The sequence below is a fragment of the Pseudonaja textilis genome, chromosome 2 (assembly GCF_049901715.1).
Source record: "Pseudonaja textilis isolate UNSWEBS1 chromosome 2, rPseTex1.2, whole genome shotgun sequence".
In the NCBI taxonomy this organism is placed as follows: Eukaryota; Metazoa; Chordata; class Lepidosauria; order Squamata; family Elapidae; genus Pseudonaja; species Pseudonaja textilis.
The window spans coordinates 98,911,909-98,924,112 of record NC_141991.1 but is presented as its reverse complement, the minus strand read 5'-3'; the positions used below and the strand labels follow the sequence as shown (position 1 = coordinate 98,924,112).

At 36.6% G+C, this 12,204-nt stretch overlaps 1 protein-coding gene across 14 annotated transcripts in view; it reads left to right on the top strand.

The window, feature by feature from the left end:
* Nucleotides 1–12,204, top strand: part of WIZ (WIZ zinc finger) — a 61,134-nt gene that overhangs the window by 37,862 nt on the left and 11,068 nt on the right. For all 14 annotated transcript variants that reach the window (XM_026696220.2, XM_087924691.1, XM_087924690.1 and 11 more), the window contains one exon: nt 10,105–10,272. In XM_026696220.2, coding sequence (XP_026552005.2) covers nt 10,105–10,272 — 168 coding nt within the window. The remainder of the gene's footprint in view (nt 1–10,104; nt 10,273–12,204) is intronic.

The window sequence follows — 12,204 nt, the reverse complement described above, 5'->3', positions numbered from 1 at the left end:
AAAACTATTAACACTTTTTACTTCTGTTGTTGGAGAAGACTCCTGACAATGCCCTGGACAGCCAAGAAAATAAACCTATGGCTCATTAAAGAAATCAACCCAAAGTTCTCACAAATGGCCAAACGACCAGGCTCAAATTATGTTACTTCTGATATATTATGTAAATATCTATATCTCTGAAAATGCTGGGAAACTTGGAAGGAAAGTAGACAACCAGCACAAGGTGGTTGGATTCAGATACAGTGGCAATGAATTTACTGTGGGGAGACTTGAAAGAACAAGTTAGGGATAGATTGTCATGGAGAAAATTTACCTTATGTGGTTGCTAAGAGTCAAAAAGAACTTGGAGATACATAATCAATCAATAAAATGGAAGTTGGTGTTATGTTCCAAGTACTCACAGAATTCTGTTGTTTTTCTAATGCATTTAAATTAACAGTGAGATGACCAAACTAGGTAATGCAATCTAGATTTGTTCAAATTAGAATCAAACTGGCATAATTTTCCAGTCTTAATGTATAGGAATGGAGGTGCAATGGCTCAGCAGTTAAAGATGCTGACCTTGTAAGTTGGAAAGCTGATACCCCAGATTCGAGACAAGAGCACAACGGGGTTACATCCCATTACTTTTCCCAGGACCTGGCCATCCAACAGTTTGAAAGCATGCAAATGAGAGTAGATAAATAGGTATCATTTTGGTGGGAAGGTAACAGCATTCTGTGTGCCTTTGGTGAATAGTCATGGTGGCCACACCACCATCGAAATGTCTTCAGACAACATGGCTCCCTCAGCTAAGAAACAGAGATAAACACCACCCGCTAGAGTTGGACAGACTGGATAGGGGAAAGCTTTACCTTAATATATAGGAAAAGCTACAGAACTAAAAAATGATGAAATATGAGAGAAGATCATCAATGCAGTTATAGTTTTTATTAATTGGGAGAAGAATTAATGAAGAATTTAGAAGTGTCAATATCACAATGATATAGAAAAATAATCCCAATGGCTGCAGTTTCTGCTGTTCTCTTTGAGGGAAGGCATGCATAGAATATTTAAGTCTTTAAAATATAATCTTGTTCGGTATTCAGTTGCAAAAGTTCTCAGTGAGGGAATATGTAGCCTATCACACCTAGAGGACATAAGATTTAATCTGACGGGTATATGTACATAGAATACGAGTATGTCTATTGTATTCCTATGTTATGGTAAAGTCTGTTTCATTAAACATTTCCCTGACAATGTACATACTCTATAAAAAGAAACAAAGCACAAAAAAGGGTGGAATACAACAGGTAGCTCTTGTACAGACAAAAGAAGCAACTTCTTCAGAGGATCAAAATAAATATACTTTCTTTATTAATTGGGGTTGAGATAAAAAAAAATAAAGTAAAAAAGAATCTGAAGCTGACCCAAATTATTTTAAGGATAAACTTTTATGAAATTGTGAAAAACTGCAAAAAGTCCTTTTTAAGTTGTATATAAAAAATGACAATCTGAATCCACATAAGCCATTAGCAAAGTGACTTGTACTGAGTGGAAAATGTACTCACATTATATGGTGGCAATCCCCAAGGTAGCATGAAGAGAATTTTCAAGTAAGGAAAAAGATGAAATAATTAAAAAGACACAGTGGAATATTAAGGGAAATATTTAACATTTAAAAAGACATACATATTATTTAAGTAATATGCCTATTTTTAGTTGGAGAACTCCTGAAGCATATTTTTAGTGTAAAGAATAGAAAAGGAAACTTTCTTTAAAAAATTATACCTTTTAGATACTTTATTAATTAAATTTATATGACACCTATCTCATTTAGAGGCATCTCTAGGTGGCTTGCATCCAAATAAAAGCAACAAGATAAAAATTAAGTCATGAAAACAGTAAATATTAACATTAAAATTGATTCAAAAATTAATAAAGATGCAAGGAAGGGAACAAGATGCACATGGGGAGAAGCTCTTATGTCCAATCTGCCACCTCATCAGCTGGAATTTGGAGTTCATATTTCCAGGTCATATTTCAGTCATTAGCTACTTCCACTATAACACATCCTCATCAGGCCCCTGGGCCAATTGGCAGAGTTTTCTGGCCCTTCTGGAAAGCCAAAAGGATGGGTATGGACCTCACCTTAGGAAGGGCATCATGTTCCAGAGGCAGGAGCCACAGCAGAAAAGGCTCTTCTGAACTCTACCGACCAGAATTCCTTGATCAAAAGGGTCCACAGCAATAGAGCTTAATAGTGGTGAATATCTGTAGCTCAGGTATAGGATGAGGGTAAAGGTTCGTTCTCCAAGCTTGTATGTTGGTTTCCAAATGTTTCATTACCAGGCTAGGTAACATCTTCAGTGGAGTTTAGGGTATATCAGTGTCAGTGTTCTTCTGTTTATAGGGGCTTCGTGCGGTCAGTAGATCAGTTAAAACAGGATACATGAACACCAGGTAGAAGTCAAAACACCACAATCCCAAATCCATAATTTCTACCCACACTGACACCAAACAGTACCAGTTCAATTGGAACAACACAAAGATCATCAGCCATGCTATCACCCACCACGCTCGTGAGATCATCAAAGCCTGGCACTCCACAAGCAATTCCATCAACAGACACACTGACCTAAAACCAGCCTACAAACCCCTCAGAATCCAAATCAACCACACAGCCAACCAGAGACAGCACCGACCCTTAAACAACCCACGCAAGCCTCCCCCAAGCAGCACTTCACCCTCCCAATGACCCTCACCTGATGTAACCTCCCCATCCCAAGACTTTCACAGGTGATTTACACCTGACCCATCACAAGACCCTGAACTGGTGGGACCCTCACTTGACATGACCTCACTATCACAAGACCTACTGACCACACAAAGTCCTTATAAACAGAAGAACACTGACACGCCCTAAACTCTGCTGAAGATGTTACCTAGCCTGGTAATGAAATGTTCAGAAAGCAACCCACAGGAGAACTTCCATCCTGAGAGCTTAATAAGCTTGCAAAATTAGAGCGTAAAAAATAGAAATTCCAGCTGATGAAGTGGCAAATTAAACATAAGAGTGTTAGATTAAACCAAGGGACTACCAATCCTTTATTCTGTTTCCCACAATAGGAAACTTATTGAGAGAACACTTCAAGGAATATTTGAAAGCACCAACCTTCCTATTTTTAAGCAATTAGTATTTGGAAATACGCTTTCTTTAGTATTGGAAGTAGCATATAAGTAGTACCATTATCAGTTTTATCCCCAGGAGAAGGTTAGGTATTCCACATCCACCAGACCATTTTAAAAAATTAATCTTGCAGCCTCATTTGATTGCTTCACTGAATTTTGTTGGAATAATTGGCAATGCTGGTAGCCAAGCTTTCCACAATTTTGAAATAGGAAATGCATGAAAAAATGGAGTTTAATTCATAAAAACTGTACAGTTTTTTACAAAAGAGGAAAAACCTTGTATCAACTTTCAAGGATGGATCACAAAGAGTTGCTCCATTTATTTACTATTGGCAAACAATTTTTAATATAGCCTAGAATTCTACTGAAAGTAAATATATCTGAATTCACATTTTCTGCACTTGAATAACTTTTGGACCTGCTTATAATACATGAAAGAGTGTAGGAACTGATATAAGCAGCTGATACAATACCTAGGCTTTTAGCGGGCATTCTGTATACCAGAGGGTCAGGAGTGGGATTCTACCTGGTCAGACTGGTTCTATAGAATGGTTGTTATCATTCTGCCCAATTCAGAGAACCAGCAAATTGCACCACTGGCTGGCCCCGTCCCTCCCTCCCCACCCACTCACTCCTTACCTGGTATGTGCGCCATCAACCTTGGTTTGGTAAGTTGCTATTTTTCCTTTTTTTTTCCCCCGACCATCAGCTGTTCTGCTGTGCCGGGAGATTTAGATTAGCTAGAAAGCAGGAAATCATTGGATTTCTTGCTTTCTAGCTAATCTAAATGCAGAGCTGAACCTTCCTTAGGACTGAAACTTCTATTTTTCATTGCAGACTCAGGTAGCAGATTGCAGAATGGTAGATCTCTAAGTGAATCTGTGATTGTGTGAGCAACTCAATCTGCCTGCCTGCTTTGCCTGATTTTGGGTAAAAGTTGCTCTTTTTATAAAAAAAAATAATATAATATTTACATACAAGCCATGCCCACCCAGTCATGTGTCCACCAAGCCACGCCCAGTCAGCAAGCCACACCCATACATTAGGCCATACCCACAGAACCAGTTGTTAAGACATTTGAATCACACCCCTGCAGAGGCCCTTCCAGCTTTGTGGATCAGCGGAGCGGGGAGATGGTTCTGTTCAAGTGGTGGGTAAATGCATGTGCAAGCATTTGCCTGCCACTTCTGTGGTTTGGTTCCAAATAAGTCAAGGCCCAGTAGTGGGCTGTAGCCCAGGGGTTTAGGGATCCCAGCTGTGCACCAAATTCCACATTAGTGCAAGCTACTTGGAGCAATTTGAATGACAGTAAGCTATGTTTTGAAAAGAAAAAAAACCACAACTTCATCAAAAATTAATTATACAGATGCATTGATTTGTTGTTACTCTGCTTTTTCTCCCATTCTTTTTCAGAATGCCTCATTTGAAACATATCATGACCATGTGTAAATAGGGAGGAAAATAATGTTAAATTAGCATCAAAGTAGATAAATTTGTTATTAAGTTAGAGGTGACTTTTGAAATGTTGATAGCATATTATCACTCCCCAAAAATGGTTACTCTGGGAGAATGTACACGTTCCACAATATCTGCCATGGAAAATATGGCTAGACAAAATTATACCCATACATTACAAAATAAATTTTGCAAGTTTGCACTTTTGTACCTCCTGATTTTTCCATAGGATAGTTTTCAATCCCATACTTTTTTTTGCTGGTCAAGCAGGCCTATTTCCAAACAAAGCCCTAGACAGGTAGTCCATACAGGTAGTCTGAACCCAAAATTTCTGTTGCTAAGCAAGATAGTTGTTAAGTGAATTTTGCCCTATTTTACAATCTTTCTTGCCGCAGTTGTTAAATGAATCACTGCAGATGTTAAGTTAGTAACATGGTTGTTAATTGAATCTGGCTTCCCCATTGACTTTGCTTGTCAGAAAGTCACAAAAGGGGATCACATGAAGCCAGGACACTGAGACCGTCATAAATATATGCCAGTATTTGGATCAGGTGGTTTGTGGGTGCTGCTACAGTTGTGTGAAAAAGTCATAAGTCACTTTTTTCAATGCTGTTGTAACTTTGAAAAGTCACTAAATGAACTGTGGTAAGTCAAGCACTACCTGTTTACTATTTTTGTTTTCTAAGAAAGGCTAGGAATCCAAACATCACTAAGCATATTTTTAAAATAGGTTTCTGAGGCTAGCTTTTACTTCTCAATATACCAAGCTTCATTAATATATTTTAATAACATAACTTAAAAAAACCTATCATTTCTAACATATCAGTAATTTAAATATAGACTGTTCAGCATTTCTGATTAATCAAAACCTAAAAATAATTTTATTAAATAATTTTAGTTCTTTAATCTGCATTTAAAAAAGTAAAGATTCCCCTTGCACATACATGCTAGTAGTTTCCAGCTCCAGGGGGTGGTGCTCATCTCTGTTACAAAGCTGAAGAGCCAGTGCTGTATGAAGACGTCTCTGTGGTCATGTGGCCGGCATGACTAAATCTGGAGGTGCATGGAATGCTCTTACCTTCCCACCAAAGTGGTCCCTATTTTTCTACTTGCATTTTTACATGCTTTCAAACTGCTAGGTTGGCAAAAGCTGGGACAGGTAAGGGGAGCTCACTCCATTATGTGGTGCTCGGGATTCGAACTGCCGAACTGCTGACCTTTATTTATTCCAATATAAATTGAAGTATTTATTATTTATTAATTTATTTATTGAAATAAATATAAATTTATTCCAATATACATTGGAGATTTATTCCAATATAAATTTTCATTTACATTGGAATAAATCTCATCTCATTAGGAATTGATAAATGTAAGATTGTAATAAATGATATAATCTATTTTTTTTACATACAAAAGTAAATTGTATTGTGTCTTTTGTGAAGCCACACCCAGTGAATTTCATAGGACTTATTTTTTGGTAAGTGGGTATAGAACAATAGTCTAGAGATATAATGTGTATATGAAAGTGTATTAAAATAGAGAGTACCTTCTATTTTGAAAAAGTTAAGAAAGTGGTAAAGAACTTACAACTTTAATAAATATGACCTTATTGGAAGATATGATTAGTCCATCTTAATTGAAAAAAAATTAGGCAAAGAGCTTTTTGTTATGACTCAGTTAAAGTTATATCTCTCTACCCATCAACCAGCATAATAATTAATCAGCATACATTTGGGGTGACATTACTATTCCAATTGTCTCAGTTCTGGTGTACAGTTGATGGACTATTCCTCATTTACCATGGAGAAAATTTTGCCCTCTCCCTAGCTGGCAGAAAATCATTCATTTACAGAACTGTGATGAGTAGTAATTTTGACAGGTAGATATTTAGTAGTTTATCAGGTTTAATTTGTCAGAATTTCAGGCCAAGAATCAGTTTGGAGACTTGGTACATGAAGAATTTTGTTTGAAACACAATTTCATTAGGTTTCATGAAATAGTATCTTTTTTTCTAAATAAAGTGCAATGAAACTCATATAAAAATAGTGGTCATGACACATGTCTTTGGGAGAGCATTTCATAATAAGGGGAAGTTCCAAGTAGCCATGTTGGCAGTTGTGACAATTAGGTGTCCTGTAGTATAAAAGAACCATTTTGTAGTTTGGATTTAGATGTTTGATTAAAAAAAATAATCTTTTGACAGAAATAACTATTCTGTAGCACTGAAATATTTTTTTCCCCTTCAAATCAATCTTGGCTCCTGATAGCATTGACACCTCTTGTAGCTTTTTAGTAATAGTTCAGAATTTTCAGTGCATTCTTCCTCAGAATTTTCAAGCAGATGCTTCTCACAAAATATGTCCTTTAAAGCTTTAGTAATCCCAAAATGAATTTATATCTGTGATAATCATTTTTATGAAATTCTTCAGCTCTTTTTATAAGTCTGAAAGCAATCTGACCTTAGGATGCAATAAGTACTGAGTGAATTAAATTCTAAGTGTTTGCTAATTTAATAAAAGCTGTGATTTAGATATGCTATCTGTTCATAAATAAAGGTGTATCCGTTGTGTTAATGATGCTAGAATCTGAAAAACATTTCCGCTTAAGAGTTCAGCAAACTGATTAATTTATCTAAATCCCCGAGCAGTGTAGAGAGCTTAAATTGTGATTACGGTCGTTACTGCTGGCACAATAAGCTGAATTTCCCTTTCCTTATATGGATTTGGCCAAATCGGTAGTTTAGTGCTGGAATGGTTCCCCTTGAATCTCTAGCTTGGCTGTTAGGAAAGCTCCTGGGTTGCTCCCGATCTATAGATACTTATTGGCTGTACCGGAGCTGGTTTTTCTCGCTTGGCTCGGCGCTCGATTATTTCAGCTGATCAATCTCAGCTGGAGTTTTCGGCGCTCCACCGTCCCGCCTCGCTGCCGCCCTGCATGTGCCGGAGCCAAGATGGCGGCCTCCACCCTCTCTCAGCCCAAGGCGACAAAAGCGGTGGCGGCGGCGCGGCCCCGAGACGAGGAAGAGGGTGCGGGGCCGCCTTCGGAGGCCGGTAAGACCCTGGAAGTTAAAACAAAACAACAAAAGGGAAAACTCGGCTTGCTCAGTAGGAAGGCCGATCTCGGCGTGACAGCTTAGATGTCGCTTCCCTCTTCGGATACCCCCTTTCCCGGCCTCCGGATCAGCCCGGGCTGCGCCCGAAGAGATCGCGGCGCTGGTTGCTCCCTGGAGGGAGGCGTCGGAGGGCGTTGAGTGACAAGTAGCTGCGCCCCGTTTCTCCTCGCCTGCCCGATCGCAGGCCAGGATCTCTTTTATGTCAAGGCCTCGGTTCCCCTGTCTTCAACGACAACAGTGGTCCTCGTTCATTCATCCGCCTTTTCCTTCAGCTTGCAGCACCCACAGCCACTGGCCAGCGCCTGTCGCGTCTGGTCCCTGCCTCTGAAACGGGGAAACCTGGTATTTGGAGAAGAGTTCGTTTCATAAAGCATATTTGTCCTTGAAGAAGGGAGCGGGGTAACGAGGATAATCTTCCACACTCAATTGTTACCATTTCCTAATCGTGTCAGTTCTAAACAAGAGCGGCCTTCATGCTTATGAATATCGGTCTTCTGATGGATTTTTGAAAATCCTTTTAAAATGTAGTGTTTATTAACCCATCTAGCTAAAAACGTAAAGGCATATGAAAGGGACTGGTTACACTGTGAATAAATATATAAGATGTTGGTGCTATGGTTATGGGGAAAAATGCTTCATATATGCCCGGATTTAAACACTCCAGAATGATTGATTCTGTCTTTAAAGCTAACTGTACAAGATAAAATAATACAACAGAGTATTTATATTTTGATGTGCTGTTGATTTTGTTAATTAATTTCCCAAGTGTATAAAATATATTTATCTCTGATGTGTACCAAAGATTGAATCAGTTTTATTTAATAGAAGATCCCCAAACTTACTATTGTTTCTCAGTGTTCTTCTTTGTAGTTTGAACCTACATATAATTACCCAGAAGTTATTTTAAAGTATGTTTTATTAAATACATTCCTACCCTGCTTTTGTTCCATGGAGCTTAGGATAGGATAAATTGTTTAACACCAGACCTATGAAATAAAATAGGTTGAGGAAGTGAAGATCCAAGGTCACCCAGTCATCTTTATGGTTGAGTGGAGATTTGGTCCCAATACACTATGCTAACACTTTGCTTTAATAGAATTGTGGTTCATGGAGAGTTTTGATTGGAAGTTTTCCCCCTCCGTTATGGGGAAACATTGCCTTTGTAATTTGTTTTCAAATTATTTTATTATGGTAATTGGTAATCTTACCAGTTACGAATTACAACATTTTGTAAGTTGAATAATTGACATATTGACCTTCAGGTAATGATTTAAATTAACTGGATTTTATTGTTACAATTTTTCCTCTATGTGTGCACTTAATTTTTATATGCTTAACAGAATTCTGGATGCCACTGAGTGAGGTACTTTGAAACTAAATCCAAAGAGTTTCTGGACCAAAGAAGGAAATACTTTTTCACATACAGCATAATTAATCACAGTAGTTGTAGAATGGGCAACCAATATACTTGGATTTAAAAGGGGATTGAACAGACCCATGAAGGGATCAATAAATATTAATGCTAATGGCTTTTAACCACTCCCTTGGCTACAAGCAGCATTCATTATATACTAATTGCTGAGAATTAGGTAGGAGGAGGTTATCATTCTCCAATCCAGAATGGGAAATGAATAAAAATTGATCACTTATGTGGCAGAGCATGCTGTACAATGTGAGCCTTGGGTCTGATCTCACAGGGCTTTTCTTATGTTCATATATACAAGCAGGAAAGTTTGCTGAAATAGAAACTGGCATCTAAGCGAGTAGCAGAATTTCAGATGTTATTATATTACCTTTCATTAATAAATTTGTTTAGTTCATCCAGTGAATATTAATTCAAAATATTTTATGACTTTCTACCCAAGGAAACAATCCGTTTATTTTTATTTACCTAAAGATTTTTTTTATTTAATTATCTCTGGTATTTTTATTTTGTTCCTTCAAGTTTGAATGTTTCAAGCTTTTAAATTTAGTTGGCTGTTATGTTTATGTATAATGGAATAATCTGATTTGTAATTTTTGTACATAGCTGATTTTATTTTTCATATTTTGATTTTTAAAAATATTCCATGTACATTTTGAAGAAAAATAAGGATTGTATTATGAATATCCTATTTTAATGTTCTATTTTTTTCTAATAAGATACATATGCAGCAAAACTAAATCTAACTGATCTTTGCAGGACTTAATTCCAAACATAAGATTGCACTGTTAGCTTAGTATAGTTTATGTCCATCAGGAAAAAGATTTTTTCTTAATTAACCTGGTCAAGTAGTGAATAACTTATATAGTACTTAATATTGTCACACTCCTAATCTACAGTTTTCAATTCAATCCCTATAATCCCTTCTGTCGTTTGGTAGTTATGGTTTCTGAGGAAGAAGAGGAGATGATTACCTCAGAGATGAGCTCGCCACTCCTCCAGAAGAAGAATTCTTTGGCTGGATCACTAGATCAGATTCCAAACCGAATAGGAACCTCACTTTCTCCTGAATCTTCAAGCAACAAAGCAGACTCCCAGGATGCCAAATGTGAGTCTCTCACGGTTGCTACTGAACCTTGTGTGGTATCCATGGTGGAGAAACTCTTCTCTGTGCCTCAGCTTACTTTTAATAAATATCTAATCATTTATAACTTGTGTGAAGGATGTGTAGGGTGAATATTAATTATAGATTTTATTGCCCAGTATACAATTTTCATGATTAAAAACTTTTATTTATCTAGATAAAATATTACATAAATAAATCTATAAAAATTTCAAAACGTTTATGTGTATAATGGTAGAATAGTTCTACTAATGATTTTATTCTAATGGTTTGTAAAGTTACTTCAGGTGACCCTTCATCTGAATATCAAATGAAAAACAAATTTCAGGAGATTGTGAAACCCACTTCAAATTTTGCAAGTAAGATTAGCAACCTTACATATATTGGATATTTTAATTTTTTTCAAATGTAATTTTTAATTTAATTTTGGAATACCATAGATGCTGTTTGGGTGAGTCAAATGTAATCTTTAAATGCTGCTGCTAATGTTAGTAGCCTGCTTAAAGGAAAGAGCTGAGAAATGCTGTTCTATATATTTTCATGCATTTTAAAAATAATTCAAAATTGTATGTGAAAATACACCTTTGTTCATTAATAGGATTACCATTCATCTAATTGAAGTATCCTTTTTCTGATATGAATTGATGACCATAATATGCATTGATACGGTACTTAATGAGACTCAAAATATTTTCTCATTGTTATAAAGTGTAGCCACAAATCTTTTTGTACGTACAGAGACAGTATAATAGAAGATGTCTGTAGAATTATCCAATGCTGCACTACTGGCTAAATGAACAATACTAGAACAGTGCACTGTGTCACATCTTTACTGAACACGTTGAATCAATATTTACTGGTTTTTTGGTAGAAAAGTTAATTTTAGTTTTAGGTTACCACCTCTCTTAAGTAGTAAGTCGAATTAGATATTCCAGTCAATATATGAGGCAAATAAGTTAACAATCAGGTATGAGTCTAAGGTGTTCTCCTCTTTAAAAAGGAGTTCACACAACTGAAATCTGCTGTTGATGATTACAGTTAGTTGTTACCATTGGAATCTGCTCTTCCTGATCCAAGTTTATGGAAATGAATCATGTTCTGATCAAGAGAGATCTCTACAGACTCTACAGGAAAAGGGTTTGGTGATACCCTTGTGGATGGAAATGGTACTGAAATCATTGCCAAAGTTATTGGCCTCTGTCAGACCATGATCAAGGAGATAGCATACAGACTGAAAAAAATGTACTCTAGTATCATTGTTATTTTTCTGAGAAGTGGTCCAGCAGAAATTACCCGGAAAACAAAATATACAATACTATGGGAAACTGGGAAACTACAAAGAGGTAATAAAGGATCTATGAGCCATTCTTGCATTGTCTCTTATCAGTGTTCATGAGCCCATCATTAAAAAAACAATGAACAAGTGTTTGCACAAATGAGACTACAGTGGAAATGTTTGCCATTCATGAGAAGTATTACATCTGGAGGGAAAAAATGCATTCCAACAAAGAAACTTATGCCAGCTATAAAACATGGTAGCCAGATAATGATTTGAAGCTTCTTTGCATCTTCAGAATCTGAAAGTCTGACATTCATTGATGAAACAGTAGATTCTAGATTCTATCAGCAAATTCTACAAAAAAAAATCAGGATATTTATTCTTGAGCTGAAATTTAAACAAATGCAGATCGTGATATATGATAACCCTAAGCAACCAAGAAATCTTGGGAGTGGCTGAAGGAGAAGAAATTTCATATGGAATGACTCAGCCCAAACCCTGACCCTAATTGAATCTTGTGGGCAAAACAAGCCCCAACATTACAATGAATTTAAGTAGCTCTGTAAAAAGAAGCAGACAGAATACTTTAAAACTGATATGTAGGACTTGTCAACAGATACAGGAAACTTTTAGTTGAA